The 15,078-nt window shown below is 41.4% G+C and overlaps 1 protein-coding gene across 8 annotated transcripts in view; it reads right to left on the bottom strand.

The window, feature by feature from the left end:
* The window catches only part of bsna (bassoon presynaptic cytomatrix protein a), a 190,744-nt gene that overhangs the window by 105,728 nt on the left and 69,938 nt on the right, over nt 1-15,078 (bottom strand). For all 8 annotated transcript variants that reach the window (XM_088082414.1, XM_088082415.1, XM_088082417.1 and 5 more), the window contains exon 3: nt 2,240-3,670. In XM_088082414.1, the coding sequence (XP_087938540.1) occupies nt 2,240-3,670 (1,431 nt within the window). The remainder of the gene's footprint in view (nt 1-2,239; nt 3,671-15,078) is intronic.

Below are 15,078 nucleotides of genomic sequence, written 5' to 3'. Positions count from 1 at the left end.
TATTTCTTTTGAAATCGTGCTCCAATTAGTAGGATTACTAGTCTCTTTTGTGTAAATGTAAATGTTAAATACAGGCAACCGTAGCATGAAGGCATGGCAGAGGAAAGAGAAGTCTTGCATTTCCATAGTTACTCTAGTTAGCATAACATGCTGTATAAATGACTAAAGACCTTGTGCCCATTGTTGTGCATGTTAGTTTCTTTACATTTAAGGTGTTTTTGGTCATTTTTTCCCCCAGTTGTTCAGAGGTAGTGGTTGAGTAAGTAAGGGTTACTTCGATAGTTTTAATAAACAATTAATGCACCAAAGTGCAAGGACAATGGTCAACGGACCTGCACTTGTATAGTGATTTGCTAGTCCTTTTTGACCACTCAAAGCACTTTCACACTATGAATCACATTAACATTAACCCATTCACATACACATTCACACACTGGTGGCTGAGGTCAATGTACATGGTGCCACCTCCTACTCAGTTTTTAACCATTCACAAGCACTCACACACTGATGAAACTGCCATCAGGAGCAATTTGGGGTTCAGTATCTTGCCCAAAGATACTTCAATATGTTAACCGGGGATCGAACTGCCAATCCTCCAATTAAAGCACAACCTATTCTTCCTCTGAGCCACAGCTACCCCAAGGTGCATGTACATACGTTCATGTATATCAACCATACGTATACAGCAAAATACCCATACATAATAATATGGCGGGAGAGTTCAGGAGTAAATTAAGAGATAGAAAGGTTATGGAAGACTAAACTGATTGAAAATTAAAAACTAGGCTTTAACAGGAAACCAGACAAAGCTGGAGGTATGGAGGGGGCTGAGAGGTAGTTAGAAAGATAGAAAAAAACAAACAGATATCACAGAGGGACAGAAAGAAAAAGAATTTGTGAAAGAACAAACTAATCTGAAATGAAATAAAGGCCTATAAACACTGATGATGATGAAAGCGAAAGAGAGGAGAAAAGACAGTGAATTCCTCAAAGGAAAGATGAGAAGTTCAGGTCTAACGGCATCCACACAGTGAAGAGGAAAAAGCCCAACAGTGGAATGAATGGCATTTTCTATTTGTGCTGTATGGTATCGATTGTCTGGGAGAAGATGATTCTGAATGTGTGTGTGCGAGCACAGCTCTTGTTCCGAAATATATGTGTGCAACCAGAGGCCGTTTGAGGCAAGTGGGGCAAAGTCCCACCTGCTGGCAACAGAAAAAAATTGGTTTTAGTGCTACCCAGAGACTTAGAAATGGAAATAATACCGGATTAATGCATGTTATTAATGGCTGTTGCTGTCTGTTATCACTGTTCTACAATTTAAGGACACTGGCAGGATATAATGTTTTTAAATGGTGCTTTAAATGTGCATGGGAATAGCCCCATGTTCCTAATGTCAAATGCCCCAAGTGTGGGAAAACAACTGTATGCATGCCTAGAGCCTTTGTCAATGAAAGCAAATGGCACCACATTTGATACCACATGTGGCTGATTGCCTTTGATCCCACTAAAATTTGATTGGCTATTTGTAAAGTACTGTTGTTGTTATTTGCTTGTCGTTGGCAAAAGTTTTTATCTATTTAGGCGATACTAATGGTGGTCACGATGAACGATGTTTATCTTTTACAACACTAATCTGAGTATGCTTTTTGTATTAAACTTATTTAACACTTTGTTGCCCACCAGTTGTGAGATATAGTAATAGACAAAATCTCTGGTAAAAATAATCAGATTTAATGAGGAGTCATTCTCAAGGTAAAAATGGGTAACTGAGTTTTTAGAGAAGACACTCGTTTGTTTCCTGTGTGTGTGTTATTGGGAGCAGAGAGTACCTGGTCAAGAGCAGGCTTTCGTGATCTGTGCATCTCTCTGAGAGGATGACTAAACATGACAGCAGCAGGACAACCTAGTTAAACTGGGCATCATAGCGACCCAAAAGGACTGTGCTTACAGTGGTAATTGAGCAGTATTACAGCAAGTTGAGGTCCTGTGTGTCCACTCCACACAAAATGTGTGGGGAAATGTGAAAAAAATGCATTATGTCTACTCGTGAAATTGTGTAACTTTCTGGTTTTGCATCTAGAAAGTTGTTGCTGTCCCACTGTTTTTTTTTCTGCACTGTGTACCACATTATGTTGTAAAGCATGCTTTTCTTGTTGGAATACATATATGTATGCATCTGCGTGTCAGAGACTTTGTGTGTATGCTGTACTAAATGTATGTGTAGCACTCCTCTTACCTCCACCAGATGTGGCGTGGGGTTGAAGCCACACAGGTTACACACTTGGCTGTGACACTGCGTACAGGTGTTGTAGTTGGGCGGGTCGGAGCTGCCGATGTTCAGCCCCGTTTTGCAAAGAGGACAGTTCACTTTAGGCTTTGCAGGCTCTGGAGCAGGCACAGGGGCCACCACGGGCTCCTGCTTTTGCGGCGCTTTCTGCAGATGAGCAGGTGTTTGCTGTTGTCCTTGTGGCCCTTTTTGATGATGAGCAGGTGACTGCTGTTGCGGCATTCCTGGTTGATGGGGCATGGTCTGTTGCTTCTGGGATGGTGTTTGCGGTCCACCCATTTGGGGACCTCCCATTTGGCTTGGTGCATGAGGACCCCCCATTTGGCTTGGTGGATAAGGACCTCCGGTTTGGCTCTGCATTTGAGGACCCCCCATTTGGCTTGGTGGAAAAGGGCCTCCCATTTGGGTCGGCGCGTGAGGACCACCCATTTGGCTCAGCGTGTGAGGACCACCCATCTGAGTTGGAGCATGAGGGCCCCCCATACCAAATGGTTTGGTGCCAGGGGCCCCTTGTTGTTGCTGCCTGTTGTCAGGAGATGCATTACTGAACACCACCTTGCCTCGTGCAGGGCTTGGCTGGGTGGAGGCGGTGGGTAGAGGGTCAACATTTATCAGGGTACTGGCCTGATTGAGCAGCGATGCCCCAAAGCCAAACAGTTTGGTCAGACCGTCCTGGGCAGGAGGGGCCTGAACCTGAGGTTTGTGGGCTGGGGAGGAGCCGGCGCTTCTGGTTTGGTCATGGTGCCGTGCCATAGACTGGTGCATTGGAGAACCGCGACCCAAATCGGGCTGGGAGGGAGCCTTGGTCAAGCCAGGGAGGGGCACAGCACCAGGGTGAGGAATCCGTGGACCCCCAGGCTGATTAGGACCTCCAGCAGCTCCTGGGGCTCCGGGGCCTACCTGCGAGTATGGGTCAGACCTCATGCCCTGCTGAAAGGACCCTGTCTGAGGCTGGGGGCCGCCAGGTCCAGGGTGTCTCTGCAAGCCTGGGGAGGTATGAGGCTGAGTCTGGGGCCCTGGCTTGGACGCAGGGTACTGCTGGGGATGAGATTGGGGATACTGCTGGGGCTGGGACTGTGGCTGGGTCTGGGGGTAAGGCTGGGACTGGGAGTAGGGTTGAGTCTGACCGTAGGGCTGAGACTGAGGCTGCTGCTGCTGCTGCTGCCGCTGCTGTTGGGTGGGCTGACTTTGTGCCAAGGGTTTGGGCTGTGCTGCTGCTGCCGGCTGTGTTGGCTGAGGTGCAGGCTGCTGAGGCTGGACAATGGGTTTGGCTTGGTGGGACGGAGAGTGAATCTGCTGTTGGCTCTTGGAGCGAGGCGTGGTCATATCAATGCCAAGGGCTCTCTGCATCTGACAATTCAGACACAGCCATTCCTGGACCTGCAGACAGAAGAGAAAGGTTAGATGTTATTTTAATATTCCGCTATGAAAAAAATGATACAAATTTGTTTGTTTGTCTGTCTTATAACATCATATTAATATTGTTTATCAGCTTGTTCCGACTCTTCATTGAAGCTTAATAGCCTTACTGAAAGAAAACTGCTGTTATGACTTTACCAATCCATTAAACAGAAATATTCTAGATTAATTGCCCATCAGCTTATTAAGAATTCCCCCAAATTTATCATGATACGTATGGTCTTCTTTGGGACAACGAAGATAAGGATCTGTGGGTCATAAGCATGCTTGGTAGCGCATGCCTGTGTTACTGACTGGGTCTGTGAGGTCGAAGAGGTTATGATGCTGTTCACTTTAGTAATGTAAGAAAGGTTTTTGCGCTTAAACCAGGTAAAAGAAACCAAACAAATAAAGATAAAGAAAAGTGTAGATACAAAACATTGCCATGATTCATTGGTTTTTCCTTTCAAAGCTGACTGCCATTGATTACTTAAAATATCATCGCTGACTCAGACAGGATGCGCCAGTGTCCCATCTAAACCACATGGACACTGTATTTATTCAGCCAACTTCAAAGCTGCAAATGACAGAGAAAGTGCATTTGGATGGCTACACACAGAATATGGTCCATGTTTCTTCCTGTGGAAAACAGAAGTGCAGAGAGAATAGTTGTAATCAACCAGAAATAGAGGGAGAGAGAGGTAAATCAACCACAAATTGACTGCAGCACTGAGTGATTGCTGAGCCGAAACCGCAACCTGACTGAAAAAGCATTACATCTCTCAGACACACACACACACACACACACACACACACACACACACACACACACACACACACACACAAATCCACATGGGTACACAGGTATGCGCACACACACAGAAATCAAATGACACAAGCGAGACACAAACAGATATAATAAGAGACACACACAGTCAAACAAGATGAATACGAAACACCCCTCGGCATCTAAAAATAAAAAAAAGCATCACCCCTCCTCCTCTTCTCCTGTCTTCCTCCTTCCTTCTCTTCTTCCTCCAGATGAGAGCTGATACTCCCTTGTGTCCGGACCTTGCTTGGCTCTCTAATTTCTCCCGACTGCAAAAAACACACAGCTCCTCTCTGAACTGTGTCAACCTGCTCTCATCCTGCCTTTCTTACTGTAGCTTTGCATCCGCCACAGCGACCGAGCTGCAATAAATAGTGCTATTTTAGCTCCTCTGCAACCAGAGCAAAGCTAGTAAATCTGTGCACGTTTCAAGCGTTTCTCCCATCCCCTTTCCTTCCCACAATGCAATGCGCTACTGTATCACCCCGCCCGTTATTTTTTTTCTTTTTTTTGCTAAGGACAAGTTGGCTCCTTGAATTTGAGGGGAAGATGTGGGAAAAAAATGTCTGCATCAGTCACGTACCCTAACTAAGCACTTCCTCCCACTGTGCTGTCCCAGCCTGCTTTGCTGTCTGGCATTTTCCTGCTTGACAGCATTACTGATCCCATGTTCTGTTAACTCAGCGGCTACAACACTGCTACAGCCTGACATCCTCCTTTTCTCCTTAACATATTCTCTTTGTAGCTATCTCTCCTCTCCTCTCTGCTTCTCTTCTCCCTTTTTTCCTCACATCCCCCCTTCACTTTCCAATTTTTCTTGCTCTCCGTCTTTATCCTCATTTTTCTGCTCTCTCTGATCAGCTCGAAAATGTAGGTCTCGTTCCTTGAATAGCTGAAGCGGAAGGAGATTTGAAAGTATAATTTTGCTGTGCAGACTCCTCCCACGTTGTGCTGCCATAATTACATCTGATGAAGATGGCGAGAGGGAGATGAAGAGAGGTAGATAGGGAGGAAGAGAAAGGGGGGGGGGCTGATTTTAATGAGTCCCCGTCTATCCCTTTGCTTTATAAGCAACATCACAAGAGACACTTGAATGAATGAGGGATAAAGCGAGGGATGGAGGGACGGAAAAGAGCAGGGAGGAGATGGAAGGGAGTGCACAGCGGAGGGAGAGGAGTCAGCAGTTTTTTAATCCAGGCAGCTCTTCAGCTCTCATCATGTCAAGCTTAATCAACAGCACACCCGCACAGAATATCCACTTCTGCTTCACTGTGGTTGAAACCAGTGAATACTTCACAAACCTGAGTCCTGTTGCTAACAAGTGAGGTAGAATCATGCCACTTAGGGTTTGTTCAGTGGTCAGTTTACCTCGAATGGCATCTAGCCATAGCGATTATTGGTTTAATTCGTTGTATTTTTGAGGTATTAGTCTCTGATGTTTGTGCTTCCATACAGTGGAGGTATATGGGATTTTATGTGTTTCTTTCAGCACTTAAATATTGTATTCACTGTTCATTATTCAGAACATACAGAAGCATTCCCTTTCTGTTCACCACTTACTATGTGATCATCTGTGAACGGTTTTCATTGGGACTAACTTTTGATAAAAAGCCGTTTCAGTGAAAAGTGTTGACATTGCGGTCTCTTGTATTAATTTGGCTGTAAAAAGACATGGTTATATTTCTAAACCAGGACAAATAAAACCCAAACTATCTTCGTAGCTGAATACCACTAGTGCAAGTAAGATTTCCATTTAAATTTATTAATTTTGGTGAACTGACCCTATAATGCATCTGCAAACATTCTAAACTACAAACGTGTGTTTCACGTGCCTTTAATAATGCACCTGATTTCACACAATTTTTTCTCAAAGGGACAGTTCAACCCAAAATCAAAAGAACACATATTTCCTCCTACCTATTGTGCCATTTATCATTCTAGATTATTTTAGTGTGAATTGCTGAGATATTGCCCAATATTACTTCTTCTTCGGTGCTCATGGTTTCAGTAAAATGAACTGAATGACTAAATTGTACAAAATGTTACCAAGCTAGCCATGTGTGTAGCATCTCCATATTGACAGATGTTTTAACATATACATTTGTTTGCGTTATCTAAGCAGCTAACTTACATTATCTCCAGGGGGTGGCCAACAACCCGCTTTTATATATGTAAAGAACTTCTATCAACATGAACTGCATGGTAACCAGACTAGGCCTCTAATTAAGATAGCCCTTTATATGTCTGAATGTGTCGCCACACTGGGCTAGTAAAAAGGACTGGGCGTCTTATTGGGACTGGGCTTATATTTGAAGTTTGACAGTAATAGCACTACAGTTAAGAGGAAAAATATGTATTTCTGATTTTGTAGCAAGCTGTCCCCTTAAATGTGCAGTTTGTAGCATAAACTATGGTATGCTTCATAGTCGTGCCTTGTATCACCAGTTATTATATTATTTATTGATCATCGTCGTCATTAGTAGTTATATAAGTAGCCTAACCTATTTTTGAGATTATATTATGGCATTCGTATTATTTTGGTATATTGCAAAACTGATTGTTGGTTATTACAGAAATCCCTTGCAAGCACACAGTGATTTCAGTTTTGTGTAGGCATAGTAGGTCCAGCCAACATTTTCAACAAAACAACCTCTAAACAGCATGTAACAGGAAGCAATGTCAGTACAATGCAATAATTTAGTAGGGTGATACAATACGCACACTCACACAGAGCTACAGCACAAAGCCAAATTTATATCGAGAGTTTTTATTCAGTTATTTCTCTCTTAACCTTTTACCAGGGAGGCCCACTAAGATGAATAATGTCTTTTTTTCAAGAGAAAATTGTCAATGAAGCAGCATGCAGCAACTTAAAATGTAGCATCTGCCAGTTAATGCAATAACTCGGAGGGGAGTTCTACAAGTGAGTGAGCAGAAATAAAAGACTACATGCCCTTGATTTTAGAATAAAGCTCTGTTCTTAGAATTGAACATTTTCACATTTTCTTTAATGGTTTTATTACTACTAGTACATTTATTTCTTGAATACCAGCTGCTTAAACATAAAATAAAGATTAATATATATTGAATGGAATTGCATATTGTAACTGGGACACAGTATTTATGTTTGATTAAATAATAAAACACCAGCCTGCAGCCTGAGATAAAATGCAGACAGACAATATCCAACCTTGTTTATGAGCAGTTGCCATCACCTGACCCTCAAAAAGTGCTTCAGGCATCATGTTAAAGCCCACAGCTTTGAAGGGGACTGATAAGCCCATCAAAGGACAGCTTTGACAGGTGTCATATGTACCTCTGAGCATTAGAGCACATGTGTCACCTCAAGTTATAGCTCATTTGCTGCTTTCTGTGTGTGGTTCACAAACCAGTCAGTTTTCATATGGTGTGTTGGTCATCTCAGGCAATTTTCGGGCCTGTGGAAGTTATTACAGGAATAAGTGGCTGAAAATGTCTTTTCTGAAAGGAGGAAAATGAGCCCTGACAATCTTAAATGACGCTGACTCTGCACTCTCCAACACTCTACACTAAGGAGAAAAAAGGTCTGTAATTTTCCTGAAAAACTAATTTCAGGCACATTTTTTGCCTATTTCTCCCTGTATTTGTATGATTGTATTTAAAGAAAAAAGTACATTAATAAGAATATCGGTGCTCTGTTTGGAAGTTCTATCTAATTGATCAATCACAAAAGCAAGGTCTGTAGATGATTTTCTCAGCCATTTAGTTTCAAAATAGCACCTGTTAGGTCTAAAATAACAAATAACATCTGGCAATTATATATATATATATGTGTGTGTGTGTGTGTATATATAAAGAATTTCATTACCTAACGACAACATATGTTGTTTGTCAGTGTCTTTCAAAATGACCCATATTTTCGCTCTAAATATGATTCATGAGCATTTTCTCATTTGCCATGTTGTTGCCATGTTGGTTATGGTCTGACTGATGTTAAGTCCAACCGGAATTAATTTGTATGTTTTTTTTCTGCTACAGCATGCATAACTGCTCTGTAAATCTCATGTTCTGTATTCTCCTTTGAGAATAAAATCAGAAAGCGAACTAGACTCATACATATTTTACATATTTTGGTTTCATTAGGGAGATATTTAATTTCGCATTAACTCATCAGAATACTGCTAGGTCTGTGTTTCAATATGGTCAATAAAATAACTTTACACTGTATTTGCATAAAGCATCACTGTGTTACCATTATCACATTGATAACGGCCACATTCTCTTAAAGACTAATTTTTTCTTCCTTTAAAAAAACTATATGTCAATACATTTTTAAAACACACTGACACTATTTTCAGCTGCAAAAAGAAATGACTACATATTTCAGTTGTACTACAAGGCAACTAACACTAATGGTTTGTGGTTGAGAGACAGTTATGGTCATGATGTAAGGAAGCTGATACTGCATGTTGGTTTGAGACAGGATCGACAGCGATGTTAAAGTCAGACACTCTGCAACAACATAACAGCCTATTCCTGCTTTTCCTTATGAAAGAGATCATCATTACTCCATGTTTGTATGATCTGAACCAATCTATTAGTGTGTCAGGAGCACAGCTATACCTGGACCCCACTTCTTCTAGCTTTCCAAAAGTACCCACCTTACCCTTTCCTCTTGTTCGCTCTTGCATTCTGCGCCCCTCCCTCCCACACTATTTTTCCTCTTGCTGTTTCTTGCTCTACCTCCTCCTCTCCATAGCATCCTTCGGGGGGTCTGTCGTACCCGGGTGCGACAGCGGATTCCCTTCTGAAGTTTCTCAACACAGACAGCACGCATAAGAACTCCAAGCAAGTTTAAAGCCTCACACACCAGTTTAATTAATCAATCAGTTTCATTAATTAATTGTTTTTGCTGATGGTGTAGTCTTTGTGAAACAGTCATGTGTACTTTTGTTTAGTTAGCTAAACTGTACTTGTAAAGGGTCACATGGTCAAAACCAAATATTGTTTGATTAGAGATCGAGCTCCTTAATTTAACACAAATGTAGGCAGAATAGCATTAATGGGTGTGTCACATCACCTACTTGTTAAAAAATGGAAAACAGGTCCCACAAGAATCATCTCACAGAAGTTAAAGTATGTAAATGCACTGCACAAACACTCACACCCAAGACTAGAAATATTGCTTTCCCACAGACATACTCCACTCACACACTGCAGACCATGACTGCAGTCTCTCATCCCCAGCTTATCCTAAGTAGCTCAGCTCTCCTCAAACCTGCAGGACTCTGATTTCCTCGATCCTCAACTTCTGTCTTTTTTTCTGTCACTTATTTCCCTGTACACCCCCCCAATCCACACATCCACCCACACAAACATTCATCCTTACACACACACACACACAGAGAGAGAGAGAGAGAGAGAGAGAGAGAGAGAGAGGTCTGAGCTCCTCTTGTAACAATCATTAACTTGGAGGTCAGATCCATCTATTCAAGAGGCTGAACTGTCAGTATTGAGCCTCTATCACACACACACACACACACACAAAACACACACACACACACACACAAACACACTGAGAGGAACCCTCAATTTGATTTATTTCACCAAATCTATAGGGAAATGCATTTCATGATAAAAAAAAAAAAATCTATTACTATCTCCACATTAATGACCGTTGCAGCACTAGTCAGCGGCCCATTCGGCAGAAGAAAATGTTCTCATTGTACATTTCTGCTGTCCATGGATACATTACATTACCCATTTCATTATTATCAGTGTTTCTAAAGTAACATAGTGTATGAGCTGATTTTGTCATCAGGAAGTGGAAAAGATGGCAAATGGTGTGACACTTGGTGAGATGGCCGCCAAGCTGCAGACTACTGCAGACCCCTGTTCGAGATCAACAAACAACAACACTGGTTGTTTACTGGCAGTCCTTCGCAGCATTTCAGCCATTGTTTGTGGCACTGAACCTGGGTGTTTTTCACCAACCTGCATGTGTATGTGTTTGTTACCAACACATACCTGCATTTCAAAGTTTGGTGGCATGTAGGCCACCAAACTTGGAGATCAAAAATGCATTTTTTCTGGCGACTGAGCTGAAGTCAGAGAATTGCCACAACAGCTCTTGTGCGTAATTTGTTGTAAGTTCACATAAACAATGTGAACCTGCATTATCAGGATATGATGCAGGTTGAAAACATCAAGTTATAATCTACAACTTCCCGTTTTGTCACATTTGATGCAGTACTGTGAAGTTTGTTCAATGCACTTCTTGGAGCACACACAGCTAACATAGGCACTCTGCTGCAGATATCTATGTGCTTTACCAGATTAGCAGAGTGGAGCGTAAAACATGAATAAAACTGAATGCCAACTGCAATATCTGTCAAAATAGTTGGTGTGATACTTTGTCCAAATCATGCAGCTCTACATTTGAGTACAAAAGAGGAATGGAAGTTGCACGGAGCAGAGTTCACTGTGAGTCTTATCTAATTTGTCATTAATTAGCCTAGAGTCATGGAGAGGGAAGCAGAGAAGAGGTGGGAGGACTGAGATCCAATCAAAGAGTTAAAACAGCATAGAGGAGGAAATCTATAATGTCTCCCTTCCTTGCATCTCCATATGTTTTTGTTTTTTCTGCTACCCTCTACTACTTGCATAACTGAGCAGTGGGGTCGTTCATGTAGCCTGTGTTCAATGGCTTAAATTACACAGGATACAGTATTTATAGAACAAAACAATATAATAAAAGACTAAAAACAACATTATGAAAATAGAAATAAGAGAAAATTGAAGGCAAATATTTTTCTTCCAGCGTTGTTTTGCAAGTGGATAATACCTGATCATCAAACCCTATGCAAACGCACGCTTACACACACACACACACACACACACACACACACACACACACACACACAAAAACACAAACACACACACTGACCTTTGAAAAGAAGCCACCATTCTGTCATCAGATGAGGAAAAAAAAGGAAGTCTGAACCTTTAGGCCTTGATGACAGTTTGAGCTACTCACTGTGCCTGTCACAGGCAAAGTGTGACATGAACACAAACCCAGTCACACTCAAAAAAACACACACACTTACAGCACACACTCACACACACGCCGACCAGCTGTCAACATAAAATATTCATGTCCCAGTTCTCCAAACACTACAAGTACTGAACAGGTGTTAACGCCGGAGAAAACTTGGGGTGTGATTCGCAACATCGGCAGACACTTCACCTTTGCATTCAACTCAACACAAACAAAAAAAACAACTTCACACCACCTCCCAATAACTCTCTTATTTATATTTAATTTTGAAAATGCATGTATTTCCAGGAAGTTGTGGTAATAATCATATATGCAGTGCTCCTTCTGCTGCACAATCACACATAACCTGGGAACTGTCCAGTGCAATCAGCCACAGTCCTGTTCTGCTGGCACTCCACTGGACCATTTGGATGATTAATGCCGTATTCAAGGGCACCTCAATAGATTTAATGGACCACCACATATGTAGAAGCCCCATCACTATGAACCATCTTACAGTGGTTTCTCCTTTGATTTGACCTCCTTTGTGTTGCAAAGTGGCTCGAACCTCACAACATAAATACAGCACATTTACAGTTTATGTACTGGTCCATATCAACATGTCCTTACAAACTGTATAAGAAAATGAATGTTTTGTTCTAATCAAAATGGGAATGGGAATGTTCCTGTAAGTGACAACACACTATGAGGTGTCCTGAGTACAGTAAAACAAAAGACAAGGTGAAAGGGAGAAACAATATCACAAATCACAATGGATTTTTCTATATTCTGCATGTCTTTTAATCCAATGAGAGTCAACTAGAAGCATAACAGAAGCAGAGGTACTGCTCCTATAGTTACCTACAGTTTACTTATACACTTACTTCATTCCAACATGACTTGGGAAATTTTGAACCCCACAATATATGTTTAATTGACATGCACGTTGTGTAAAGACGCAGACAATGGTGTGTTGTCATGATCCTGGGTTTTTGTTATTTGCTGTTTTGATTGGAAAGTCAATCTCTTCATGTGTCATGTGTTGTTTTAATTGTACTTCGTCTGTTGCTATATTCAAATGGATTTCTTGAAGTCGTAGTTACGACATGGAAAGCCTTGTGCAAGACATGCTTGGCGTTCAAGTGGTTAAGTCAGGAGAGGGCCGCTGCTAGGCAATGGCAACATGGGCACTTCTGTCGCCGACTAGATGCCAACGAGGCTAACAGTTTAACAAGCTACAAGTAATGCAAAAGCATAGTGTCGGGGAAAAAATGAGGCCATTGGGAATATCAGAATTTTCCTCAGACATGTTAAAAATGTACAAAGAACAACTCTGTACAGCCTGCACCATCCATGGCCTGCACCATTTCTGGAAACTTCAGCAAACACAAAACAACTTGTGCACTCTAAGCTTCCTCCAACTTCCTCATACATATCCCATGAGGGGGATGTTCAAATGGACTCCTCACGTGATCAAGGTAACACAACCTTTACGCTACACCACTTAATTTCCTCCTTTGCCTGTGTCATAATTACGATAGCCACCAAACAAATAACCTAATTATGTTGTTATAAGCTCCTTGCAATGACAACCTGTTCACCCATTTAGAATACGCAGGCAGGTGCAGTGACGTTTCTCTCTTTCATAACTGAAATCTAACTAATTAAGTGCTATGGTGAGATGTACCCTGAAATACACAGAGGATTTTATCTTTAACATCTATCCATGTATTGAATGATACTTTAACTTAAAACGTAGTTTGTATGTGTATTTTTTTTGTGTTATGCAGCCCTCCAAGGTGGCCACTGAAAGTTTCAACCGTGCCGTCCACATGGCACTGGGCATCAGGTACGGACACATCATAAGAAGTGAAAAACTGAAATATGAAGTATTTTCTTAACCATAACTTCTACATTCAGGCTTTGTCTCTGTGACAGTATTAGCAAAATTGTATCTGTCAACAGCTGCTCCAGAAAACAGTGGGGGGAGTAAAACAGCACAGTAGGAGCGGAAGCAGCGTATAACAGCTGCTTCTAAAAATTACAAATTTGAGATCTTTCATTCCATAATTTCCCTAACTATGGAGAAACAGTGGAAGGTCTGTTATAGAAGTACAAGTACGACATTGTTACAGGGGCCTTTATTGCATCAAAGTGAGGTAGAATTAACTTGCCATAAAGCGTAATTGGCTCAGAGTCGCTGGAAATGTCACATGTAATGTAAAGTAAATGAAGCCCACCGCAGGCATTAGAGGATGTTTGTGGTTTGGTGTTGTGGTCTGAACAGCTCACTTTCTCTGTCGTGGGACCAGGCTACACACACACTAGACTGTATATACACACACACACTAATACTCACATGTAGTGCATTAAAGAGCATGACATGCTCCTGTAGAGTACATATGCACCTGCACACAGGAACATGTACACAGTTTTTAATAGACCTGCCTGTCATCATAGTGTGCTGCCTTTCAGGGCAACACAGAGAAGCGAAGGGGGAGGAGGGCAACACACAACAGTAGGGGTGTCTGTAGATATGCAGGGCGAGGATGAGGATACGCTGAATGTACAGAAGAACAAATGCTTTTTTTAGGTTGAGTCGAGTCTATTCATGGAGTAATTTTATCTACCAGGTGCTCTTCGAAAAAACAAAAAAGCAGAATCTAAATCAGGGATAGAGGATAAAAACAACTACCTAAAAAAATGACAGAAACTATGAAATTATGTGTGATTATGCCAATTAAGGCACCCACACATGTTTTCACTTGTTTTGGCTGATTGGATCTCTCATCAGGACTCTGTGGGCGTAAACAGACTGTGGTTGATTGACATCTCTCTCATCCTTCTATCAGCTCTGATAGGACAATTTATACTGTTTTGATGATTTGAAAGCTACAAGAAAAAAAAGGTGAGTGTTCTTGCATACATCTTTAGTTATCTCAGATATGTCCCATCAGCAAACATGGAAGGTGTGGGGACTGTCATTCATTTTTATATACAGTTCATGATTTAGCATGTTAAACAAAATGGATGTTCTTGCCATTTTGTTTCACTTTTCACTTTTCATTTATTTAGTGGATATTGTGTTAATGTTAGCAGAATTTTTTTTCTTGGGAGGTTAGGGTCTTTGCCTTTTTTTTTGTCTGAGGAGCTCAGATGTCTTTGTGCCTTTGTCAGTCAACATTGTTTTCAATCACCATGACAGACAGAGTTGCTGTTGCAAGGAACCTTGACTTAACCCTTTGAAATCTGAAAAAAAGAGCTTGATTTCATTCAAAAACAGGGAAAAGGGCAAAGAGCAACTTAGCAAGAAATTACTCAAGAATTGACAAGAATTTAGTAAAAAGTTACAAAAAGTTAAGAAAATAACTAAATCACATCGATCACAAAATCACATGTCAACATCCATAGCGCATGGTGCAAACAGGATCAAATTCAGGAAGCGATGACTGGACACATTTCAGTATTACTTGGTACTAGGTTGTTTTGTTCAAAACCTTATGGTTACCCATACCCGGCCCTACCTACGAGGCTCTGATTGGTCAA

The sequence above is a fragment of the Plectropomus leopardus genome, chromosome 9 (assembly GCF_026936395.1).
Source record: "Plectropomus leopardus strain MGB_pleo_1.0 chromosome 9, ASM2693639v1, whole genome shotgun sequence".
Taxonomy (NCBI): domain Eukaryota; kingdom Metazoa; phylum Chordata; class Actinopteri; order Perciformes; family Serranidae; genus Plectropomus; species Plectropomus leopardus.
This window is presented reverse-complemented; position numbering and strand designations above follow the sequence as displayed.